We start from the raw sequence: 19,646 nt of genomic DNA on the forward strand, positions 1-19,646 counted from the left end.
CGCCCGTGACCCCGGGGCTGAGCCGAGCTGCCGGTGGGGATGGAGGGGATTCCAAGCGGGAAGGGGGACAGGGACTACCCCAGCTCTCTCCCTCCCCTGCTGCTGACATTTTAATGCCAGGCCCTGGCACGGCACTAATCCTGCCTAATGGGATCACAGCCTTGGCCCCTGCACTTTACTTACATCAGGGCTGGCGGAGCCAGGGCTGAGCCCTGGGCATTAGTGCCAGAGCGGGCAGGGATGTAGGGCAGGGGCCCCTGAAAGAGCAGTAATGGATCCTAATTCCCCGGCGTAATGGGCGAGCTGGGAACTAAGCTCCCCTCTCCCCAGCCTCAAATCCCTCTTGATGGGAGGAGATGGGGAGTTTTAAGCCTGGAGGAATCCCGGAATGCCTGCCAAGGGCAGGGCTCTGCCCGGCAGCTGCTGATGGGGGCGAAGGGGGGAAGGAGGGTGCAGCCCCTCCTTTCACCCCCCACAGAGAGGAGATGGGGATGGAGGTATGAGATCCCACTCCACAAGTCCCCCTGGTCTCCCCCGAAACACCAGCAGCTCATGAGACACCCAGGTCCCCTCCTGTCTGCCCCACGATCCTGGGGACAACACAGTCCCCTTCCCTGCCTGTGTTCAGCACATGAATCAGTGGGATGTGCTGGGCATCCCAACTGATCCGGTGCCCACCAGCACCAGTGGGATGCCCTGAATCCAGCCCACCTGTACCTGCAGGCTCCAGGTGCCCCATGGAGCTCAACCAACACCAAGGACCAGCACCTGCCTCAGGGAAAACAACACCATCACCTCTCTCCTTCCCAACAGCCCCTCTCTGGTCTCCCCAGGATGTGGCCGGTGCAATCCTGGGAAGGGACCAGCCCGCTGTCCGCACTCCTCGACCACAGAAGAGGGGTCAGAGCCATCTCCCTGCTCCCATCAAAGCTTCCCAGGGCTCCCCCATCCTTCTCAGGGCACCACCACCCAAACAGGAGGATGGCAGCCTGGAAAGGAGGGTGCCAGCCCTTGGGGAGCATTGGCACAGCCACCTGGCACTGCCACGGACCAACCTCCCGCTCCGGCCCCCCCTGGAACGGGGAGATGGAGCTAAATCTCTCCGGCATCAGACTCTCGCTGGCTCCGCAGCACGAAGAGATTAAAAAACAATAAAGAGAAAACGAAACCCTCCGCTATAATTACCAGCCTTTAGCCGCCAGCGGAGGCAGGAGGGAGGGAGGGAAGGAAAGAGGGGGAAAAAGAAACAGAGGAGAAGACGAAATCCACTAAAATTTTAATAGGAACCACTGCATTTAATTTAACGACACATTTTTTCAATTACCAGAATAATTGTTTTATTCATAAAACGAGTTTCAATAAGAGGGTAATTTTCCTTTGTTTTTATTATTCATTTGTGGAACATATTCCCGGCGCAGCTCCCCGGCAGCCGCTTCGCATCCGGGGGGCTGGGGGAGGCTGCGAGGGGGGAACGTCACCACAGCCCCCAAATACAGCACCCACGGGGGGCCTCAACATCCCTTAGCACCCCACTGGGGTCACAGCCTTGGCTGGGAGTGAGGAGAGGCGGCCCCACGGGATCCACCCTGGCCAAGGGGTGCCGAGGACACCGTGGTCCCCGCTGAGGCCACCTCGGCAAGATGAATCCCCAGGGGCGTGTCCCTGCCCAGGGAGCCACATCCCCTGCCTGTCAGATGCCAGCCTGCGGTTGGGAAGCATCAGTTCTTCAGTGGATGCTGGTAAAGCCACCGGGCTGATTCAATGATGTGTCCCCACGGGCACCAAGGGCACGGAGCCACCGCAATGCCCTGGCACGGCCTCTCTGCTCCCAGTGTCCCCCCACGGTGTCCCCACAGTGTCCCCCCAGGGCAGGCAGCGGGTGCAGGGAGATTAGCAGCGCTCCCCGACACCACCAGAGCCATTAGTATTCCTGAGACGAGGCTCCATCCCCTTCATAAAAAGCAAACATGGAATTGAAATTCCGAGTGCTCCCGGCACCTGGGGAGCCACGGAGCGCGACGTGAGCCGGGCGGGGACCGGGGGGAACGAGGCACCGTCTGGGGGTGCCAAGGACGGAGCCCAGCAGGGGTTCACACATGGAATGGGCACCTCACTGAGCCCTCCTCGACACACCTGAGCAGGTACAAAGCAACCTGAGCCTCCGTGGGGCTCACACAGGGCTGGCAGAGGGACAGGACGGCTCCATCCTCCTCATCCCATCACCCATCAGAGCCAAAGTCATAGAGTCATGGAATCCCAGATGGATTTGAGTTGGGACGAACCTTAAAGCTCATCTCATTCCAATCCCCTGCCACGGGCAGTGACACCTTCCACTAGCCCAGGTTGCTCCAAGCCCCATCCAACCTGGCCTTGGACACTTCCAGGGATGGGGCAGCCACAGCTTCTCTGGGCAACCTGTGCCAGGGCCTGCCCACCCTCACAGCCAGGAATTTCTTCCATGAAATCTATCCCAGCCTCGGCACTCAGTCCTGATCCCAGCAGAGAGGGCTGCAAGAGGAGCAGCCACAAGGACACACAGCTGTCCCTTGCTGTCCCCAGGCTGGACTGATGTCATGGGGCAGCTCCACTTCCCCCTGGCACACAGAGCAGTGCCAAAGTGACCTGGCACGATCCCAACCGTCTCATCCCTACGGATCAGCCCGGCCGTGCCGCACACCCCCACCCATGGCATGTCTTTTGATGTGGGTTTTTTTCCCTTTTTACTAAGAAAAAGACTTATAATTGCAGATGTGACCATTAATCCTCCCAACTTACTTTGTTCCCTTCCTTCCCCGCTTTCCCCTCCCTCCCTTCTCCCCCCACTGAGACCGAGAGCTTTAAAACTCTCCTTCTGGCTATTAATTAAAAGCAACCTCTCCACTGCCATGAGTGTACTTGCCATAAATTAATAGCAGCCTTCTTAATCAAATCTTATCTCCTCTCCGAGCGCCTGGCGCACGGGGCCGGGTTGGTATCCCAGCCCGCCCAGCCGTGAAATGCAATTCCCAATGCTCCAGTGGACTCAGCAGCTCTGCTCCGGCTCCTCCTCCCCAGCACCTCTACCTGTGCCGGCCCCAAATCACCACCTGGGTCGGGAGGGAGGAGAGGGGCCCGGCCACCCGCCGAGGAGGTGGCTCCCGAGGGACACGCTCCATTTCTCAGCCATTTACCGCGTTTATCCGCGGCCCCCGAGGACGGCACTCGCCTGCCTGAATTATTCAGGAGGGGTTTGGGGCTCCGAGGCTGTGAGAGCAACGGGGGAGAGCTCTCCTGCCAGGGCTGGGGGCACAGCAAGGCAGCAGGGCCAGGGCACAGATTCTGGAGGGTCAGCTGAGGGTGATGCTCTCAGACTGGTGAGCTCACAGTGCTCCAGTTCCAGCAGCACACTGGAGAGCATCGTCCCTCCAGTCCCACAGCCTGCTCCCCCCATCCCTGTCCCACCAGGTTTTCCTTCTCCCCTAATCCTAACCCTTTCCCAAGGAAAGGTGCAGGATGATGGTGAGGACCCACACGTCCCACAGTGCCATCCCAGGGCAGCCCCTGTCCCACACACGTCTCAATCCATCCCAGTCACAGCTCTGATTGGTCCCAGGGAGCCCAGGGGGGCTGCAGCAGCCCTCAGCCCCAGGCCTTCCCTCCAAGCTGCCAATTCCCCAGGATTCTCAGGTAGTAGATGTGAGCTGGGACAGAGGGGGGGACTTGGACATGGTGCCCTATGGCCACTAGGGCTGAAAATTCCAGCCCTCTCCTTTGCCATGCAGAAAACCCAGTGCTGGATGTGATTTTCCTTCTTGGCAGAGGTAGCCCTGCCTCCCTGATGAGGCACAGGGGGTTCTGGATGAGACAGGCATGGGGGGGCTCGGGCTGGGCCCCTCCCACAGCCCCACAGTCCAAGCCAAGCCTGGAGCAGCGAAGAGATGACAAGGGCTTTCAGCAGAAGCCACACCAAAAAGGAGCTGCTGCTCCTCAGAGCTGAGGGTTTTCAGCCAAGGCAGAGCAGCCTGGAATGCCTCCCTTGCTCAGCTCCAACCACACTGGGATCACAGGAATAAAACCACCTTTGTGAACGTAAGAGGGGCCACGGCCCCGAGCTGCACCCGGAGCAGGGATGCACCACCGGTGTTGAGGGATGCAGGAGCATCTCACAGCAGCCACATCCCTGCAGCAGCACGCCCTGGAGCTGTGCCAGGTGCTGTGCCCGTCCTGCCCATGACCAGGCACCACTGCAGCCCCGGAGGGAAGAGCTGGGAGGCCCCAGGGCTGTGCAGGCACCCAGTGCTCTCCAGCCGTCTGCCGCCGGCACGTGCCCCGCGACGGCCTTGCTGCCAAACACATCCATCCCTGCTCCAATGCCTCCTGCCGAGCCTGTCAGGCTGCTCACAGCACAGGGAGCTCTGCCCTGCCATGGGGAAGGGGCACAGGCAGCAGGAGGGCTGCTGGCCATGGGAACGCTGGCCCTTGGGCTCAGGTGTCGCTCCTGCCCACCTGGCAGGACACAGCTGGGCACAGGCACCTCACCTCCATCCCACCCTCTGCTTCCTCAGCAACTGCTTTAGCAATTCCCTCACACAGGAAAAAGGTTTTTTGGGTGGTGGGAGAGCCCTGGAGATGTGGGGACACCTCCCAGCAAGGGGGCAAGCACATGTGCCCGTTACCACAGGAGTAATGGGCAGAGAGGGGGAGCGGGCACTGCCACCCCAGCGAGGAGCTGGGCTGAGCCCAGCAGAACCCACAGCTCTGGCACTGCTGCCCCGCTCCCTGCACCTCCCTCAGAGGGGATTTGGGGTTTCCTACAAGCCATAAGCCGATTGCAGAGGTGCAGTAACTGGATTAGGTGGGAGGCTGAGGGAGAGCAGACCTGGAGGAGCTGCTCAGCGGAGCATGGCTCCTGCCCGTGTGACGCTGCAGGATTTGCAGAGATGGCACTTAAACTGATTTCCCCACCCTTAAGCCTCTGGAAAGGTGAAGCTCCAGGAGGGATGTGGGCTCTGCCCCCTCCTCACCCCTGCAAAAACCCTGCAGGACCCCAGAGTGGGCTGACAGAGGGGTCACGTCCCCACAGCAGTCCCTGCAGTCACCCACGTCCTCACACTGGCAGACGGTCATGTCCCCATGTTGGTCCCAACAGCCAGCCCTTCCCAAATCACTGGCAAGGGGTCTCGTTCCCATATCAGTCCCCGCAGTCACCCCTGCCTGTGGAACAGGCAGTGAGACCTGCAGGTGACACCACAGCGTCTCAGGGAGCAGCACAGTGACCCCAAACCCTGGCACTGCCCCACCACCCACCCATGGCGATAATCCCCGCTGGCAGCAGACACCGCTCGGGGCTCCTGGTGACAGCCCTGTGGCTAATCCAAACTGACCAGTGCAGGGCACAGCAGGGGGGACCACGGCCTCAGCTCCCAGCTCAGGGGGGCTTCCCAAATCCCCCATACAGCCCTATCCCAGGGCAAAGGTGATGCCAGTGGGACTGCAGCAGTCCCAGCCACGGGGACGCAGGGGCAGCCCCCGAGCGATGCCCCCCGAATGATGCCCCTCCGAGCGATGTCCCCCCTCCTCCCACAGTCCCCAGCATGGCACTGGTGTCACCTGCAGACTGCACAGCAGTTTTGCCAGTGTCACACCTCATCCATCTCTCTCCACTGGAGATCTCCTGCGGCGCTTCCCGGCCTCGGGGTGGGGGAAGAGCCAGCGGGCGTGATTCCAGAGCCAGCGGCTCTCAGGAACAGCCCAGGCACAGACCAGGAGCCCCAAACCCAGCCGAGGCAGCCCTGGCACAGCACGTGGATGGATCTGCCCCGGCACTGCCAGCACGAGCCCCTCACACCCAGTGAGCCCCTGCCAGGGCCATGGCAGCCCCCAGGACAAACAGACGGATGGACGGATGTCCTGCTCCCCCCCTGCATCCCGCCGGGCCAGGCCAGTGGGACACCCCGGCCACGCTGCCATCTCCCCTTCCTCCTCCCACATCTGTCTCCAGGCCCACACTTATTTATTTATTTGTTAATTAACTGCTGTTTCCATAACAAACACTCCAGCTTCTCCCAGCCTCCAACAGCCCTGGGGCTGGATTGTTAACTAGGATTTTAATTTGTTAATTAAAAGCAGGATGGCTCCATAACAAGCTCCTCTTCCACAGCCGGGGCTCTCGGCAGGCTCAGTGGGCCACAGGCAGCCTGGCCATGCCCGGATGAACCGCCCCAGGGATGGGGGATGTGGGGAGGGGGGAGCCCAGCTCTCCCAGGATAAGGGCTGTTGGAAAGAGGCTCAGGACCTCCCTTCTCCCAGCAGCGGTGCTGGAGACAATGCCACTCTCTCATCCTGGAAAACCTTCCTCCAGACACAACACAACCGCCAGCACATCTCCCCAGCCATCAGAGGGTCCCAAAACTGGTGACAGTCCCTCCTCTGCCCACTGTGGCAGAGTCAGGGCCATGCCAGCATTATCCCCTCAGGATTCCCATGGACCACAGCTCAGGACACCCCTCAGCACCCAGTCCCTGTGGCACCCAGCCAGGTGTGCCCCGGTGCCAACAAGGGCCAGGTAAGGGCTGAGATGTTCCCAGAGCCAGCAGAGAAACATCAGCCCTGGCTGGGAAACAGCGACTTATTCAGCCCCATGGCTGGGAACAGAGCAGGGTTGTGTGCCTGCCCATCCCTGCCGCTGGAAAAACCAACATTTCCCTCCCGGGAAACCCCAAACAGACACTCACACACGGCCCCGTTGTGTGTCCCCAGCCCTGAGCCCAGGGGGCCAACAAGCTGAGCTTTGTGCTCCGAGGCACCAGGCAGCCCCCATGGACCCCCACACCCGGCCCCGAGCCCACGGACCCCGGGACACAGCCCCAGCCCTGGCCCCAAGGCACGGAGCTCCAACCCCAAACACACAAGAGCTGCCAGGGACCTGCAGCAAAGGGACCCTGCACGGATGCTCCTGAGAGGACAGGAGCCCCCCCAGCCAGGGGTTACATCCCCAGGGCTGCTCAGCTGTGGGTGGCACAGCTGGGCACTGCCCTGCTGAGCCTGTCCCCACGCACGGCACAGCCCTGTCCCCAGCTGGGGATGTTTAACAAGCTCCAGGCTCCGGCCAAAACTCCTTCCCCAGCACGCTCCTTCCGACGGCAGCAATCCCGGGAAGCCCACGATTACGCAGCGCTGCTGTATCTGGGTCACTGCTGTGAGTCACGGACACCCAGGGAGTGACTCAACGCTATCAGAGGGGCCGGATCCTGGGGCCGAATTCCCCAGGAGAGACTCCGAAACACCGAGGAAGGGAAGGATTGATGGACATCACCTCCAGATCCCCAAACAGCCACCAGCCAGACAATCTGGGTAGGAGAGGGGGTCAGCACACACCCCTCTCGCTGCACCTCAGCCCTTCCCAGCCCCGTTCCCAATGGCTTTGCAGCCAAGACCAGAGCTTCCCCACATGGGTTTGGCAGGAACCAACTCCACAACCAGCTTCCAAAAGGGGTGAGGGTCCCAACAGCCCAGATCCCAACTCCAGGGTGGTCCCAGCATGGGGTGGGATGGGTGACAGAGAAGCCCAGGGCAGCACGGCACAGCTCAGGGTTGGATATGGCCCCATGGAACGTGCTGAGTGTATCCTCCAGGAATTCCTGGAAGGCAACCACAGCCCTGCGCTGCGGCAGCTCCCGGGGCCACAGCGGCCGAGGAGGGGTGGGGGAAGCAAAGCCACCACAGACCTGCCCTGCAGGAGCCCCAACAGCACCTGGGATGTCCCTTTAGCAAGTGGCATCTGTATCCCCTGTCCCCCAGCCCCGCAGGATGCTCAGCAGACGGACAGACAGACAGACAACAGTCGCTTCCCGGGCTCGCCACGAGAATCCCAACGAGGCAGCATTTCCCAACCGAAAAAACACGGCAGGGAAAGAAAAACAGAAGAGAGAAACCACAAGAAAAACCCCAGTGAGCCCTTCCCAGGGCACTGACGCAATCGAGTCGCCGGCCCCGTGGGATGGAAAATCCTCTGCCAGCTCCTGCCCTCCCCGTGCCAGGAGGGATGAAGGCACCATGATCCCCCTCCCCACGGCACGGCCCCGAGCCAGCGGGCACCGGGCACTCGCCCATTTACTGGGGTGATGCCCAGACATCCTTTTTTCTCGGTATTAATTAGTTCATTGCATTGCTCACTTGAAACATAAAATAGCTGTAGCATGACAGCGAACGCGAGTTTTCCTCGGAAAAAGCTTTTTCCAAAGCGTTTCCTTCGCAGACGTCCCTGTTCACGGGTGGGGGACGAGAATAACTGGCAGCCCACACTTCCCTCCCTGCCCCAAGCCAGCCCTGAATTTCCAGGGCAGAGCAGCAAACTCTGGTCATTGCATTTATTCACACACTTGTGGCTCTCCCAGCCAGAGGGGCTTTTCCAGCCGACACCGCGCCAGCGATTCCAGCCTGACGTGAAGCTTATGGGGAGAAGCCAAGCGAGCGAGACTCCCCCAGCGCCCCGGGTGAAGGGCTGCGGCAGCTCCCTGCCCTGCTCCCAGCACGTGCCTCGCTTCCACCCTCCACTGCACAGCCTCGCTGCCCCCCCAGCCTGTCCTCCCACCCTAGGAGTGAGGAAAACAGAGAAAACAAGGTGGTGAAGACACCCATCGCCTCCCTCCCCGTGCACACGGGCAGGAGCCGGGCGCTGAGCCCTTCCCAACGGCAGAGCTCGGGATTAAGCATCCCACCCTAATGAGTTGATTTTATTAGTTTGTGAACGCATTGAGAACTCATTATCAAAATAAACATCAGCTCACTCCACCGAGCACGGTGCCGCACGCCCTGGCAGCGCCGCAGCTGGGGCCACGCGTGGCTCCCCCTCCGGGACATGCCGTGGGTCCCCAGTGTGCTCTATCCCTGGCACTGAGGGGGGGGGTTACCAAGGCAGAGGTGCCCACCCTGCAAAACCCTTTGGGCCATGAGCCTCCCTTCTCCATTTTGGCTGCAGAGCTCCGAGTTGGGCACCCAGTGTCACTGTTCGCTGGGCTGGGACAGCCCCGAGCTTCTGCCACCCCAAGGTGTCCCCTGGGAGATGCTCAGTGCTGCTGCAGGGTGGGAAAACCCAGTCACAACCCCCCAGGGCTCCTGCAGGGCAGGTAGAAGCCCCCATCACACCCCAGAGTCTCCAGGACCCCCGGGAGCCACTGCAGCACCCAGTGCTGGAGCACGAGGGGCTCGGCAGACCCCAAGGCCCCCCAGGGACAGCCTGGGCAGGAGGCAGCACCCCAAGCCCGGGGAGCCAGCGCCGAGCCCCCCTGGGCAGGGCTGTGGTGGGATGCGGGGGCACAGCGGGCGCATTGTCCGGCTCGGCAGGACGTGCTCCCTTTGGAAACAGCAGCTAATCCCATTTCATCCCCCTTCACGGCCATCAGCTGTTTTTCAGGCATGCAGGAGGCGGGTTGCTGAAACCAGAGCTTTTGTGTCTGCCGGTCCCAGCCCCCTCCAGCCCGGCCCCACGCTGGGCCGGGAGCCGGCAGCGTGTCCGCACCCAGCTCCATCCCCAACCAGCCCTTCAGGGAACACCAAATCCATGCAGGACCTCTCCAAGTCCCCCCAAGCTCTCAGCCTGACCCCTGGTTCAAGGAGGAAGAGGAGGAGAAGCACTGAGCATCCACCATGCAGAGACCCATGGGAACAGCCACACACAGCCCAGCACTCGATTGCTCCCCACCGGGGGACACCGGCTCCCAAAAGGAACAGAAATGTCCCCATAAAACCCCAGTAATGCCCGACCTGTGCCCCAGATTCAGCTTGGATTCCTCACTCAGTGAACTGGCATGTGCTTGAGGGTGGCCCTGCAGAATGGGGATGGAGGGACAGGCTCCTCCAGCCATGCCTGTAACACATCCCAGCGCTGCCGACAGGGGACGGAGAACACGTGGATACCCAGCCCCGCTCTCGCCCCGGGGAAACACCCTCCGGATCCAGCAATTCCCACTGAAGGGGGCCCAAAACCAGCACTTCCCTTCCTCACGTTGAAGAAGGAGACCCACCACTGCAAGCACGGGGATCTGCACCCCGTGGCTGGGGTGACCTGCTGGCCTCAGGGGACAGCCAGAGTCCCCCCACATCCCATGTGTCCTCACTCTCCATGATACAAAAGGGGCACCCGTGCAGCAAGCCAGGGGTGCAAGGACTTTGCCAGGCACCCCAACCCCTCCTGGCTATGCACACAGATCCCAGGATCCCAGAGAAACTCCTCCAGGGCCCAGCACTCCCGCTCCCACCCGTGCTGCTCCCTGCCCTGGCTGTGCAGGGAACCGGGAGGGCTCAAGGTTACAGCCGAGGACTCGCAGGTTGTGGCTCACCCAGCAGTGCAGAAAGCAATTAACCACCGCGGCTAAAATTAGCTCGGCGGCTCCTTCCGCTAATGGTCAAACTCATCAAGAACTCCCTCCACTCGGGGCCTCGGCACCTCCACAGGGACAGGGAGGGATGGATGGGAGCTGACAGAGACCCTAATGTGGGTAGGGAAGGGGGACATCAGCTGGCACCATGCCAGGGTCCCCTTCCCACTACACCCACTGCCACCAGGACACCAGCTGGCACTGGGGTCCCTTTCCCTCTGCACCCACCCCCACCCAGTGCCTCAGATGTCCCCTCAGCTGCCTGGGGTGGAGGGAAGCTCCCAGAGTGCTCAGGACAGCTGGCCTGGCGCTGCCACACACTGAGGTGGGTGACAGGGACAATGATGGCTGGCAGGGAGGGAGGGTGGGGCAGCACAGGGGACCCTAGCATTCCTGAAATTGCCACCGTGCCATCCCCATGGCCAGCCGGGATGCCCAGCCGCTGGCACGCGGTGGCAGCTGGTCCCTGTGCTCAGGGCTTTCCACAGAATCCTGGACTGGTTTGGGTTGGAAAGGACCTTAAAGCTCATCTTGTCCCATCCCCCTGCCATGGGCAGGGACACCTTCCACTAGCCCAGGTTGCTCCAAGCCCCATCCAGCCCGGCCTTGGTCCCCTTCCCCAGCCCACGGTGGTGACAATGATCCACACAGGAGGTGTCCCCCGGGAGCATCCCGTCACAGTGTCCCCAGGGATGGTCCTGCTCGAGGCTGAGAGCCCCCCACGCCCCAAGTCTCCATTCCTGGGGGCCCCATCAGAGCAGGAAGACAAAGGGGGTCGGGGACCAGCTGCAGCCCAGGAATGTCCCCTGCCCTCGGCCCCCGTTCCCAGGGATCAGGTTTCCCAGTTCCCAGGCAACCCGAGCCCGGCATGGCTTTCCAGGCAGGCATTCCTGCACCCCCGGAGCTGGGGGCAAGGAGAGGAGGCCATCAAGGGGGCCACTGCCTGCCCTGGGCACAGGCAGGTGGTGGGACATGGGCTGGGCCGAGGGGCTCGAAGGTCCATTAGTGGGGGAGAGGTGCGGGATGTACCCCCAAAGTATCACTGGGAGCAGGGGATGCACACCAAAGTATCCCTGGAAGGAGGGTGGGGGAAACACACAGCCCAACAGCTGGTCCCCAGCCCCATAGAGAGGTGCTGAGGGCAGTGCCCACCCTGGTGGCATCTCCAGCATGCCGGGGGTGTGAGAGATGCCAAGCGGGGCCAGCAAGGAGCTGCTGCCAGCACATTCCTGCCTGCTGGCGGGGCAAAGAGTGGCAGGAACAGACCCAGAGTCTGGATCCTTCTCCGTGGATGGCTCTGGAGGGTGAGAACCCAAAAAAAGAACAGCAGCCAGGGGGATGAGGGTGGTCCCTGGCATCATCACCCACTCTGGGTGACCCTGGCCCCGTGCCCCTTCCAGCAGTTCCACGCAATGCTCCCCTGCACTGGGGGAGAAGCTCCTAGGATGCCCCATTACCTCAGCACCCACCACCCTGGGCCACCCCAGCCCCAGAGGGCTGCTGGATCCCCAGGGGCACTTTGGAAGGCCAAGGCCTTGAGGCACCAGCGGAGCACCAGAGCCACCAGCCCTGGCACAACCCCGGGCACCGCGGGGGCTCGGCTCGCCCTTCGTTAGCACAATCACATCACCACTGACAGCAGCATATTTATTCCTGGCCGGTTTTCACCCAGCCACACGCCACTTGCTAACGAGCTCGGGGCGGTGACGAGGGCTCAGAGGGGAGGGCACCCGCCGCTCACCCACCCACCCACCCACCCCGCACCCAGAGGGCTCTGCCCCCGCACAGCGCTGTCCCCCAGGGCCACATTCACCCCAGGCACCGCCAGCGCTGCTGCTACAAACACCAACACACCCCCAACTAGTTTGTGTAGGGCCTACAGTAATGTGTGTGAGGCTGGAGCTCATCCCCAGGCAGGAAGCAGCCACGGGCACGGGCTGGGGACAAGGACATGGTTCGCAGAGTGGCAGAGGCAGGGTCACCCCTCATCGCTCCCTCCTCCCGCTTTAATTAGCAGCCTTCTCCCAGGTTCTCAAGTAGCCGAGCATCCGCCTGCTCCCTCCTTCCAGCTCTCCTCCCTTCGCTCCCGCCGAGCAGAAATGCCACCACAGCCCAGGCCCTGTCACTAAGGGACGAGCACTCGATGTTGTCACTCACCCCGGTCCCTGGATGGCACCGGGGCAGGAGCTGCACAGCCACCCCCAGCCCTCCCTGCCCACCAGCTCCGGCCCCACAGGCGGGTCCAAGCCCCCAGACACCCCCCATCCCACCAGCAGCTCTCATCCTGCCTGTCCTCCCCCTCAGCAGACCACTGGCACCCCAAGCCTTTGGGGACCAGCACAGTGATGGGGCCCGGTGACAAGGGCTGCCTGGGACCGGACCAGCCCCCCTCCCTTACGGTTATCAGGTCATCAAAATTTCATCATCGCTGCGCCCAGGCACTAATGGCTTCCCAAGCAGCATCAAATTTTAATCTTCCCTTCCTCTCCCCTAAAAGGCACTCTCCTTCCCAAGCTGGAGCGTTGCATGAGGCCACCAGCAGATGTGCCAGCGCTGGCAGAGACAAGGGATCCAGGGCAGGAGACCTCACATTCTGCCATCCCCTCCTGCCCTGATGCCACTGGCACAGAGGAACCAGCAGCTCCCGTCATCCAGCTCCTGGCACGAGTATGGCACATCCCCGGGAAGGCACAGGGGCTTGTCCTCCTCCTGCTCAGCCCTGTGGGGCTCCAGGTGTGCAGATGTGCCCAAGCTCCGAGCGTGGGGCACAGAAGATGCTGGAACTCCCCCACTGCCACCTCTAATAAGCCTCTTTGGTGGAAGCTGCCCATTGCAGGCCCCTGCCCCAAATCCCGTCTGGAACCTTAAGCCTCCCAAATCCCTCCTGGGACTGGTCACAGCCTCCTCAATCCCATTAGAGGTGCTGTGCCAGCGCAGGGGGTCCCGGGCAGACCACATCCCTGGGGGTCACAAAGCCTGCAAACGGCGGCGAGCAGGGGGCTGGGGACCCCCAAGTTCCCCTCAGCTCTTGGGGAGCCCTTTACTGCCCTGTTAATCAGCCGAAGGGCCCTTTGCTGGCGAGGCAGGCTGCCTGTGCCCCCCAGCCCTGGCACAGCCCCCCGGGCCCGGCACAGGTCGCACTGCGACAGCTCCCGCCCGGGCAGCGCTGCCTGTGAGCCTTCCCCCCGCTCCGCATTGGGCTCCGGGTAATTAGCGTCAGGCCCCTAATCAATAAGTTATTTTTTGCCATGGGTAATTAATAATTACACAGCACAGACGGGCTGTAATTAAACTTCCATCCCCTCTCTCAGAGGCAGCGAGGGGCCTTTGTTTCACCAACCGCAGGTGTTAAAGCGCCTCACCCCATGCCCGGGCAGCCCCCGCGCTCTGGCCGGGGAGGTCTCACGCCGTCATCTCCTCCTTCCCTTCCCTATTGATCCCATTTTCCTTGGCTGCCAGAATCAATAGACCCGGCGCAAAGCGCTGCTGCCCCTCGCTGCCAGCCCTGCGGGGATGCCCTGCCTGCCCCACCGCAGTGGGAACGAGCCAGGGGACGGAGCCCAGTGCCAGGCACCCTGCCCGCAATGCTGCCCCTTCCCCGGCTCCGTCACCAGCACCCCGTCCATCCCAACGGGACGCAGCGGAGAGCACCAGCACCCCACAGGCACCGCAGCTGGGAGGTGACCCTGCCGGTGCACCCCCAGTGCCACCCTCGGCAGGGCAGACAGGCACGTGCCAGGCTTTGGGAATGATCCCTCCAGCACGGCCTGCTGGCCTGTGGCCGCTGCCACGCCGGGCTGGGCACCGAGCAATGTCACGGCACCCGCGAGGACGTGACACGCGCCGCAGAGAGTCGGAGCCGCAAAGCTCGGCTCCCGCGCCAGGAGAGCGGAGCAAAGCCCCTTCCCCACCCTTCCAGGGGGGCTGGAGCACCGGCAGCCCCACGTCCTCCCACCCAACGGATAAATGGAAGGAGATTGGGTCACCCCAGGAGCCCGTCCCGCAGGCGGGGAACAAACGGATCATGGGGGACCCGCCAGCCAGAGACGCCAGCCAGGAGAAGAGAAACTCGGCAAGGGAGTGAATCAATCAAAGAGACCTTCAGAGCTCCCCACACAGGGCCTGCCCGGATAATATACTGCCGCTTTAGATGTTATGTTCTGAACTTAATTACTGAGAAATTATAGCAGTGCTGGGGGAGGCTCGGGGGGAGCGGGAGGACGGGAGCGCACGGGGACTTCTGGCTCCACTTGATGCCGCAAACAAGGGCAAGAAATGTCGCGGGTGAGGACCCCCAGAGCTGCCCCCCACTGTGCCCCCCCCCCCGTTTCCAGTCTGGATCCGCTCAGTCCAGGCGCAGGGACGGAGGCGGCCACGCTGCAGCTCTGCCAGCCGGGAGCCTCCTCTGTGGCCCCGTGGGGACCCTCGCTGCCAAGGAGGAGACTCCAGGGCCCCTCAACACCTCTGGACCCCAGCTGCACCCTGAAGGGCCACAAAGTAATTCTACATCCCCGTGGGGCAGCGGAGCAGCTAAAAACAGCCTGTGCCGTGCCCAAGCCGCAAAGGCAAGGAGCTGAGAGGGGCTCACGCTGCCCAGCAGCACTGTGGCCCCCAAGGGCTGTTGGGGTGCAGAGGGAGCCCCAGGCACCCAAAGGGGCTTAGGGGTGCAACATACCCTGCCTCAGGCCCCTGCCCCCTCAGGCCGATGGCTAGAGGTCAACGGGACCAACATTATGGTATAAACTGCTCCCTGGGAGCCCCCCAAACTTGCACCCCGGGTTCCGTGGTTCAACGGGGGTCCCCAGGGAGGGGGTGAAATGGGCACCGCTACCCCCGGGGATGCTCAGCCCCCCTAAGGCGGTTCAGCTCAGTCTCTACCCCAAGCTCAGAGCAACACGTTCCCCCCCATCCCCAGCCTGGGGGCAGTTATGGGGCAGGGGAATGCACAGCAGAGCCGCGCCGCTTGCCCCCCCGAGCCCCCGCGGACACCGCGCTGCGCCCAGCACCGGCGGGCCCCGAGTCCCGGCTCCGGGGAGGCTTCGCGAACACCACGGATGCTGTGCCCTCCCCGGGCGGAGCTCCGGGGCCGCCTCGCTCCCACCCCCGGGCTGGCACACCGCTCTCCCAGCCCGGGGGTGGCAGAACGCTCGGTTTAGGGGCGCAGCGCAGAGATCCCCCCACCTCTCCGCGGTCCCTCTCCCGCCGTCCCCCGCATGCCCCTACCTTGGGCGCCGGCTCCCGGGGGGCCGGGCAGGGCGAGCACGGCGAAGCAGAGCAGCCCCCAGCTCCGGAGCCGGGCCATGGCTCCGCCGAGACGGGCTGGGGGGACTGTGGGGGGAGAACTTCCCCGAGTTTATAATCCGGGCGGCTCCAGCGCAGGGACCCCCGCAGCAGCGCTGCCGAGGGCGAGGCGAAGGCGCGGGGGTGAAGGGCTCCTCGTGGGGTTGGGGAGGGTCGGCAGGCAGGTCCCCACCATCGGCAGCTCCCCCGGGGACGCGCGGAGCCGGGACCCCCAAATCCGGCGCGGGGCCGGCAGCCGAGCCCCTCCCCGAGCGCTGCGCCCCGCGTCAGGCAAGGGGACGGGAAGCGCAGGGCGCCGCGCCCCCGGCCCCTCCTGCCCGCCCGGGCTCCATGGGGGCCGGGTCCCCGCCGCTCCGGGGCCGAGCGAAAAGTTTGGGGGCGGGGGGCGGCCCCTCCCCGGCGCTCAGCTCCTGCCTGGGGACATCCCCTCCTCGGCGGCTGCGGGCTGGGGAGGGGGGGATTCTTCCCCCACGGGGGAAAGTGCGGCGGCGTTGGCGGCGCGGGGTCCCGCTCGGAGCCGCGGGCGCTGCGGGCTGGGGGCGCCGCGCCGACCCCTCCGGGCGCTCCGGCCGCGGCTGCTGCTGCTGCTGCTGCTCCTCCTGCGCGGCGCGGCGGAGTGAGCGGCGGCGGCGGCGGCGGGGAACGGCGGAGCCGGGGGCAGCCCGAGCCGGGGAGGCGGGGAGACGGCGCGGCCCCGAGCGCTACCCAGCGGCCGCGGAGGGAGCGGGCGCGTCCCCACCGGCCGCCCCCGGATCGTGAGGAGCGGGCGGGTCCCCCTCCCCAACCCCCCCCGCCCCCGGTGCCCCCGCTGTGGGAGCGGCAGCTCGCGTCTGCAGCTCCATCCTCTCCACCCCGCGATGCCTCCTCAGCCCCGCTCCGAGCATCAGCGCCCGGTCCCCCGGGGACACAGCGCGTCCCCCAGGTAGCTCTAGAGCAGAACTCGTCGACACGGGGTTATCAAAGCAAACATTTTAGGGTTCTCAGAGAAAAAAAAGAAAAAAAAAAAAAGCTCTAACCCCTGAGATGACCCAACAGCACCTTCCTAATAACGCACCACCTCATCAGGCCTGATCCCACAATTCCTCAAGCCCAAATCTCCCCAAAGGATCGCACATCCTTCAAAGATGTCCGTGCTTGCTGCTAACACAGTGCCTTGCATTAGGTGGGGGAGAGCAGCTCAGTCACGGCTGCTACTGAGCATTAACACCCAAGGACCTGCACCATCTGCACAGGAGGAAATATCCATCCTGAATGCTGGATCAGCCTCCTGAGCACACACAGCACCTCTGAGCCAAGGGACCTGCAAGGATCAGAGTGAAACGAAAGCATGAGCAGATTAGCCTGGAGCCAGCCCCAGCACTGCAGGGTCACACCAGGGCAGGGACGGAGGGAATACTCTCCCACAGGCATCGATACAACTGTGTCAGTGCTGGGCACCGGTGTGTATTTCCACCACACTGTGCACACTCACGTGTAAAACCCACACAGTTCTTGGGGGGACAATGTCTGTGTGCACGGTGTGTACTTGGAGAGCTACTGCCAAATTTCCCATCGACCTCTTGAAGAGAGACTGAACAATAACCCAGCACTTGCCCACCCCGGCATTAATCAGCTCCGTGGCTGGCATTCTCAACCAAGATGACGGGATCGATGTGCTGTGGGAGGCAGCAGCCCTGGCTCGCCCCTCGGGAGGTGTTTCCCGGTGCTGGCTGGAACAAGCAGGGGAGAGGCTGCCCTGCCAGGGCTGAGCTCTGTCCCCAGGGGGGGGCTTGGACCATCTCCCCAGGCACCTACACACACGCTGCAGCCCCGGTAACACTCAGCACGCTCCCAAAGCCCTGCAGGATCAGGGCTTTGTTCCATAAAGAACAGGAATTCCTGTCTCCAGGGCCATAAATCCAGGTCTGACCCTGGTGCCAGCACTGATTTATGGTTATTACAATTAATCTTGTGGAGCTGGGAGCAGTTTATTATCCACTTGCACAGGTACCTGGTTCCCCACGGTCACCCAGACTGATTGAGTTTGGATCTCACAGCAATGTTCCCACCAGAGCACATCCTCCCTCACAACCCTGCCTGCTCCTCGCCAGTTCTCCTCTGCCCAAATCCCTCCCAGTGGGAGCAAGTTCCAGCAGGTAACACCACACCTGTCTCCAGGAGAGGGTGGAAGAGCCCAGATCTGCTCCATGCAGTAATGGCACATCCCAGAGATCAGGGAGGGCTCTGGTGATCCCCACATTGCCAGCAGGCCTGTGACCCCGAGGACATTCCAGGTGATGCCTGAGTGGGAAGGCTGTGTCCTCCTCATGCTGAGCCACCCCAGCCCCACACCGGACATCTCTTCACCTCCCATGAGTTTTGGCCCAATCCTCCAGCAACGTCACTGAGAATCCCAGCCTGGGCCACAATTCGAGGCAGCACCACTTGTAATTACACTGGGAATCGTGACAGCACATCCCTGCAGACCAGCAGGAGCCACATCACACGACTCCCTCGGAAGGGATGAAGATGCACAGCTCTAAGAATGCATCAGGGTTTGGGGTTTCGAGCTCCTGACCCCGGCGCGGGGAGGACTCCAGCCCCCCTGGGCAGCAGCACATCCCCGGGCTGCGGCCGGAGCCCCCGGGGCCGAGGGGCTGGCCCGGCACAGCCGCCGCCCGCGGGCAGCAGGAACCCGCCCCGGGGCTATTTGCGGATGTGAACGCTGTTATTTTGCCTCCTGCTTGAAGAGGGCGCATCAAAGTCAAACCCAAAATACGGCGCTGGGCTTGAATTAAAAATTTTTGTCTGAAACCAAGGCAAGTTCCAAAAAAAGATCAAGGCTTTGTTTGAAATGTAAAAGTCTTTGCTGGGTTGTCAGGCGCTTTGGGGACCATCAGCATTATCCAAAGGCTGCAGGACAACAGCCAAGAACTTTGTTCAGCTGTCCTCAGCATCCCTCATCTCCCTGGGATGAGGCACTGACTCCCAGCATCCCAGTTCCTTGAGCACGGGAGCAACATCCCTGTTCCCTGCTCTGAGAATGGGCTGGGAAGTGCAAGGAGAAGCTGGAAGTGCTGCCCACGAGTGAAAGACTCCACGAGCTCAGTCTTTCCTCACTATCAAAGGGGAAAGCAGATAGATGTAACCCCAAGCTGTCAGCACCGGCGCAGGGAGGAGAAATTGGATCCGGGAGGCTCCGCAGCCTCGCAGAAGATGGGATAACAAACTCCCACAGGCAGGAGGAGAGGCCAGAACGATCCAGACCAGCAATAATCTGCACATTTCAAACTGTGAGGATAACCCTGGCTGCAGCAAGGCTCCCCAACACCTTCTTTTTGTAATTAAGACTGAAAGCAGCTTTTTCATTTCTCCAGAAGCCTGAGCTCTGCCAGCAGAGTCGATCCAGAGTAGTGCTGCAGGCCACAGCAGCCTCTGCAATCATTTAACTTCTCTCTTTAAACCTGGGCTTAGGACAGGTCCCTTCTCCCCAGAGCTGTCCTTGGGATCAGTCACAGCCGTCACACACCCCAGCCCCTGGAAGGTCACAGGCAGACACCACGTTTTTGGCAGGGCTGAAGCTGCCTCTCCTTGAAGGGGCATCAAACAGGGCCCCACTCTGCCCTTGGATGCTGAGCAAGGAGCCTCCAAACCGATTCAGAACAGAAACATCTTAAATATTTTATGAGTTAAAAAAATACCGAGAAAAGGAACAGCACCAGGAGCGAGCCCTCTCCTTCCTGCCAGAGCTGCTCCTCTTCCCAGCCCAGAGCTCTCTCCCAGCATCAGCTGTTTGGGCCATCTCAGCCCAATTAAGATCTCCCTTCAAGCCCACAGCAATTGTGTGCTGAGTGCTGGGGGCTCTGAGCTGGCAGAGAGCAGAGCAGAGTCACTTCCCCAGCTCGAGGGGCAGGAGCCCCATTTCCAAGCAGGATCTGACTCTCTCCTTGGAGAATTGTGCTTTGGGAACAAGCCATAAAAGACCAGAAACTTCCCAGGGGGACCTGC

General features: G+C 62.3%; 1 protein-coding gene across 1 annotated transcript in view; it reads right to left on the reverse strand.

Moving 5' to 3' along the window:
* SDK2 (sidekick cell adhesion molecule 2) overlaps positions 1–16,099 on the reverse strand; it is a 45,589-nt gene extending 29,490 nt beyond the window's left edge. The window contains exon 1 of the mRNA XM_027906832.1: positions 15,582–16,099. Within this exon, the coding sequence (XP_027762633.1) occupies positions 15,582–15,660 (79 nt within the window). The 5' untranslated portion in view covers positions 15,661–16,099. The remainder of the gene's footprint in view (positions 1–15,581) is intronic.
* Positions 16,100–19,646: the final 3,547 nt, after the last annotated feature.

Source organism: Empidonax traillii, unplaced genomic scaffold, assembly GCF_003031625.1.
Source record: "Empidonax traillii isolate 1590-97213 ecotype Southwest subspecies unplaced genomic scaffold, ASM303162v1 scaffold1363:size121840, whole genome shotgun sequence".
Classification (NCBI taxonomy): Eukaryota; Metazoa; Chordata; class Aves; order Passeriformes; family Tyrannidae; genus Empidonax; species Empidonax traillii.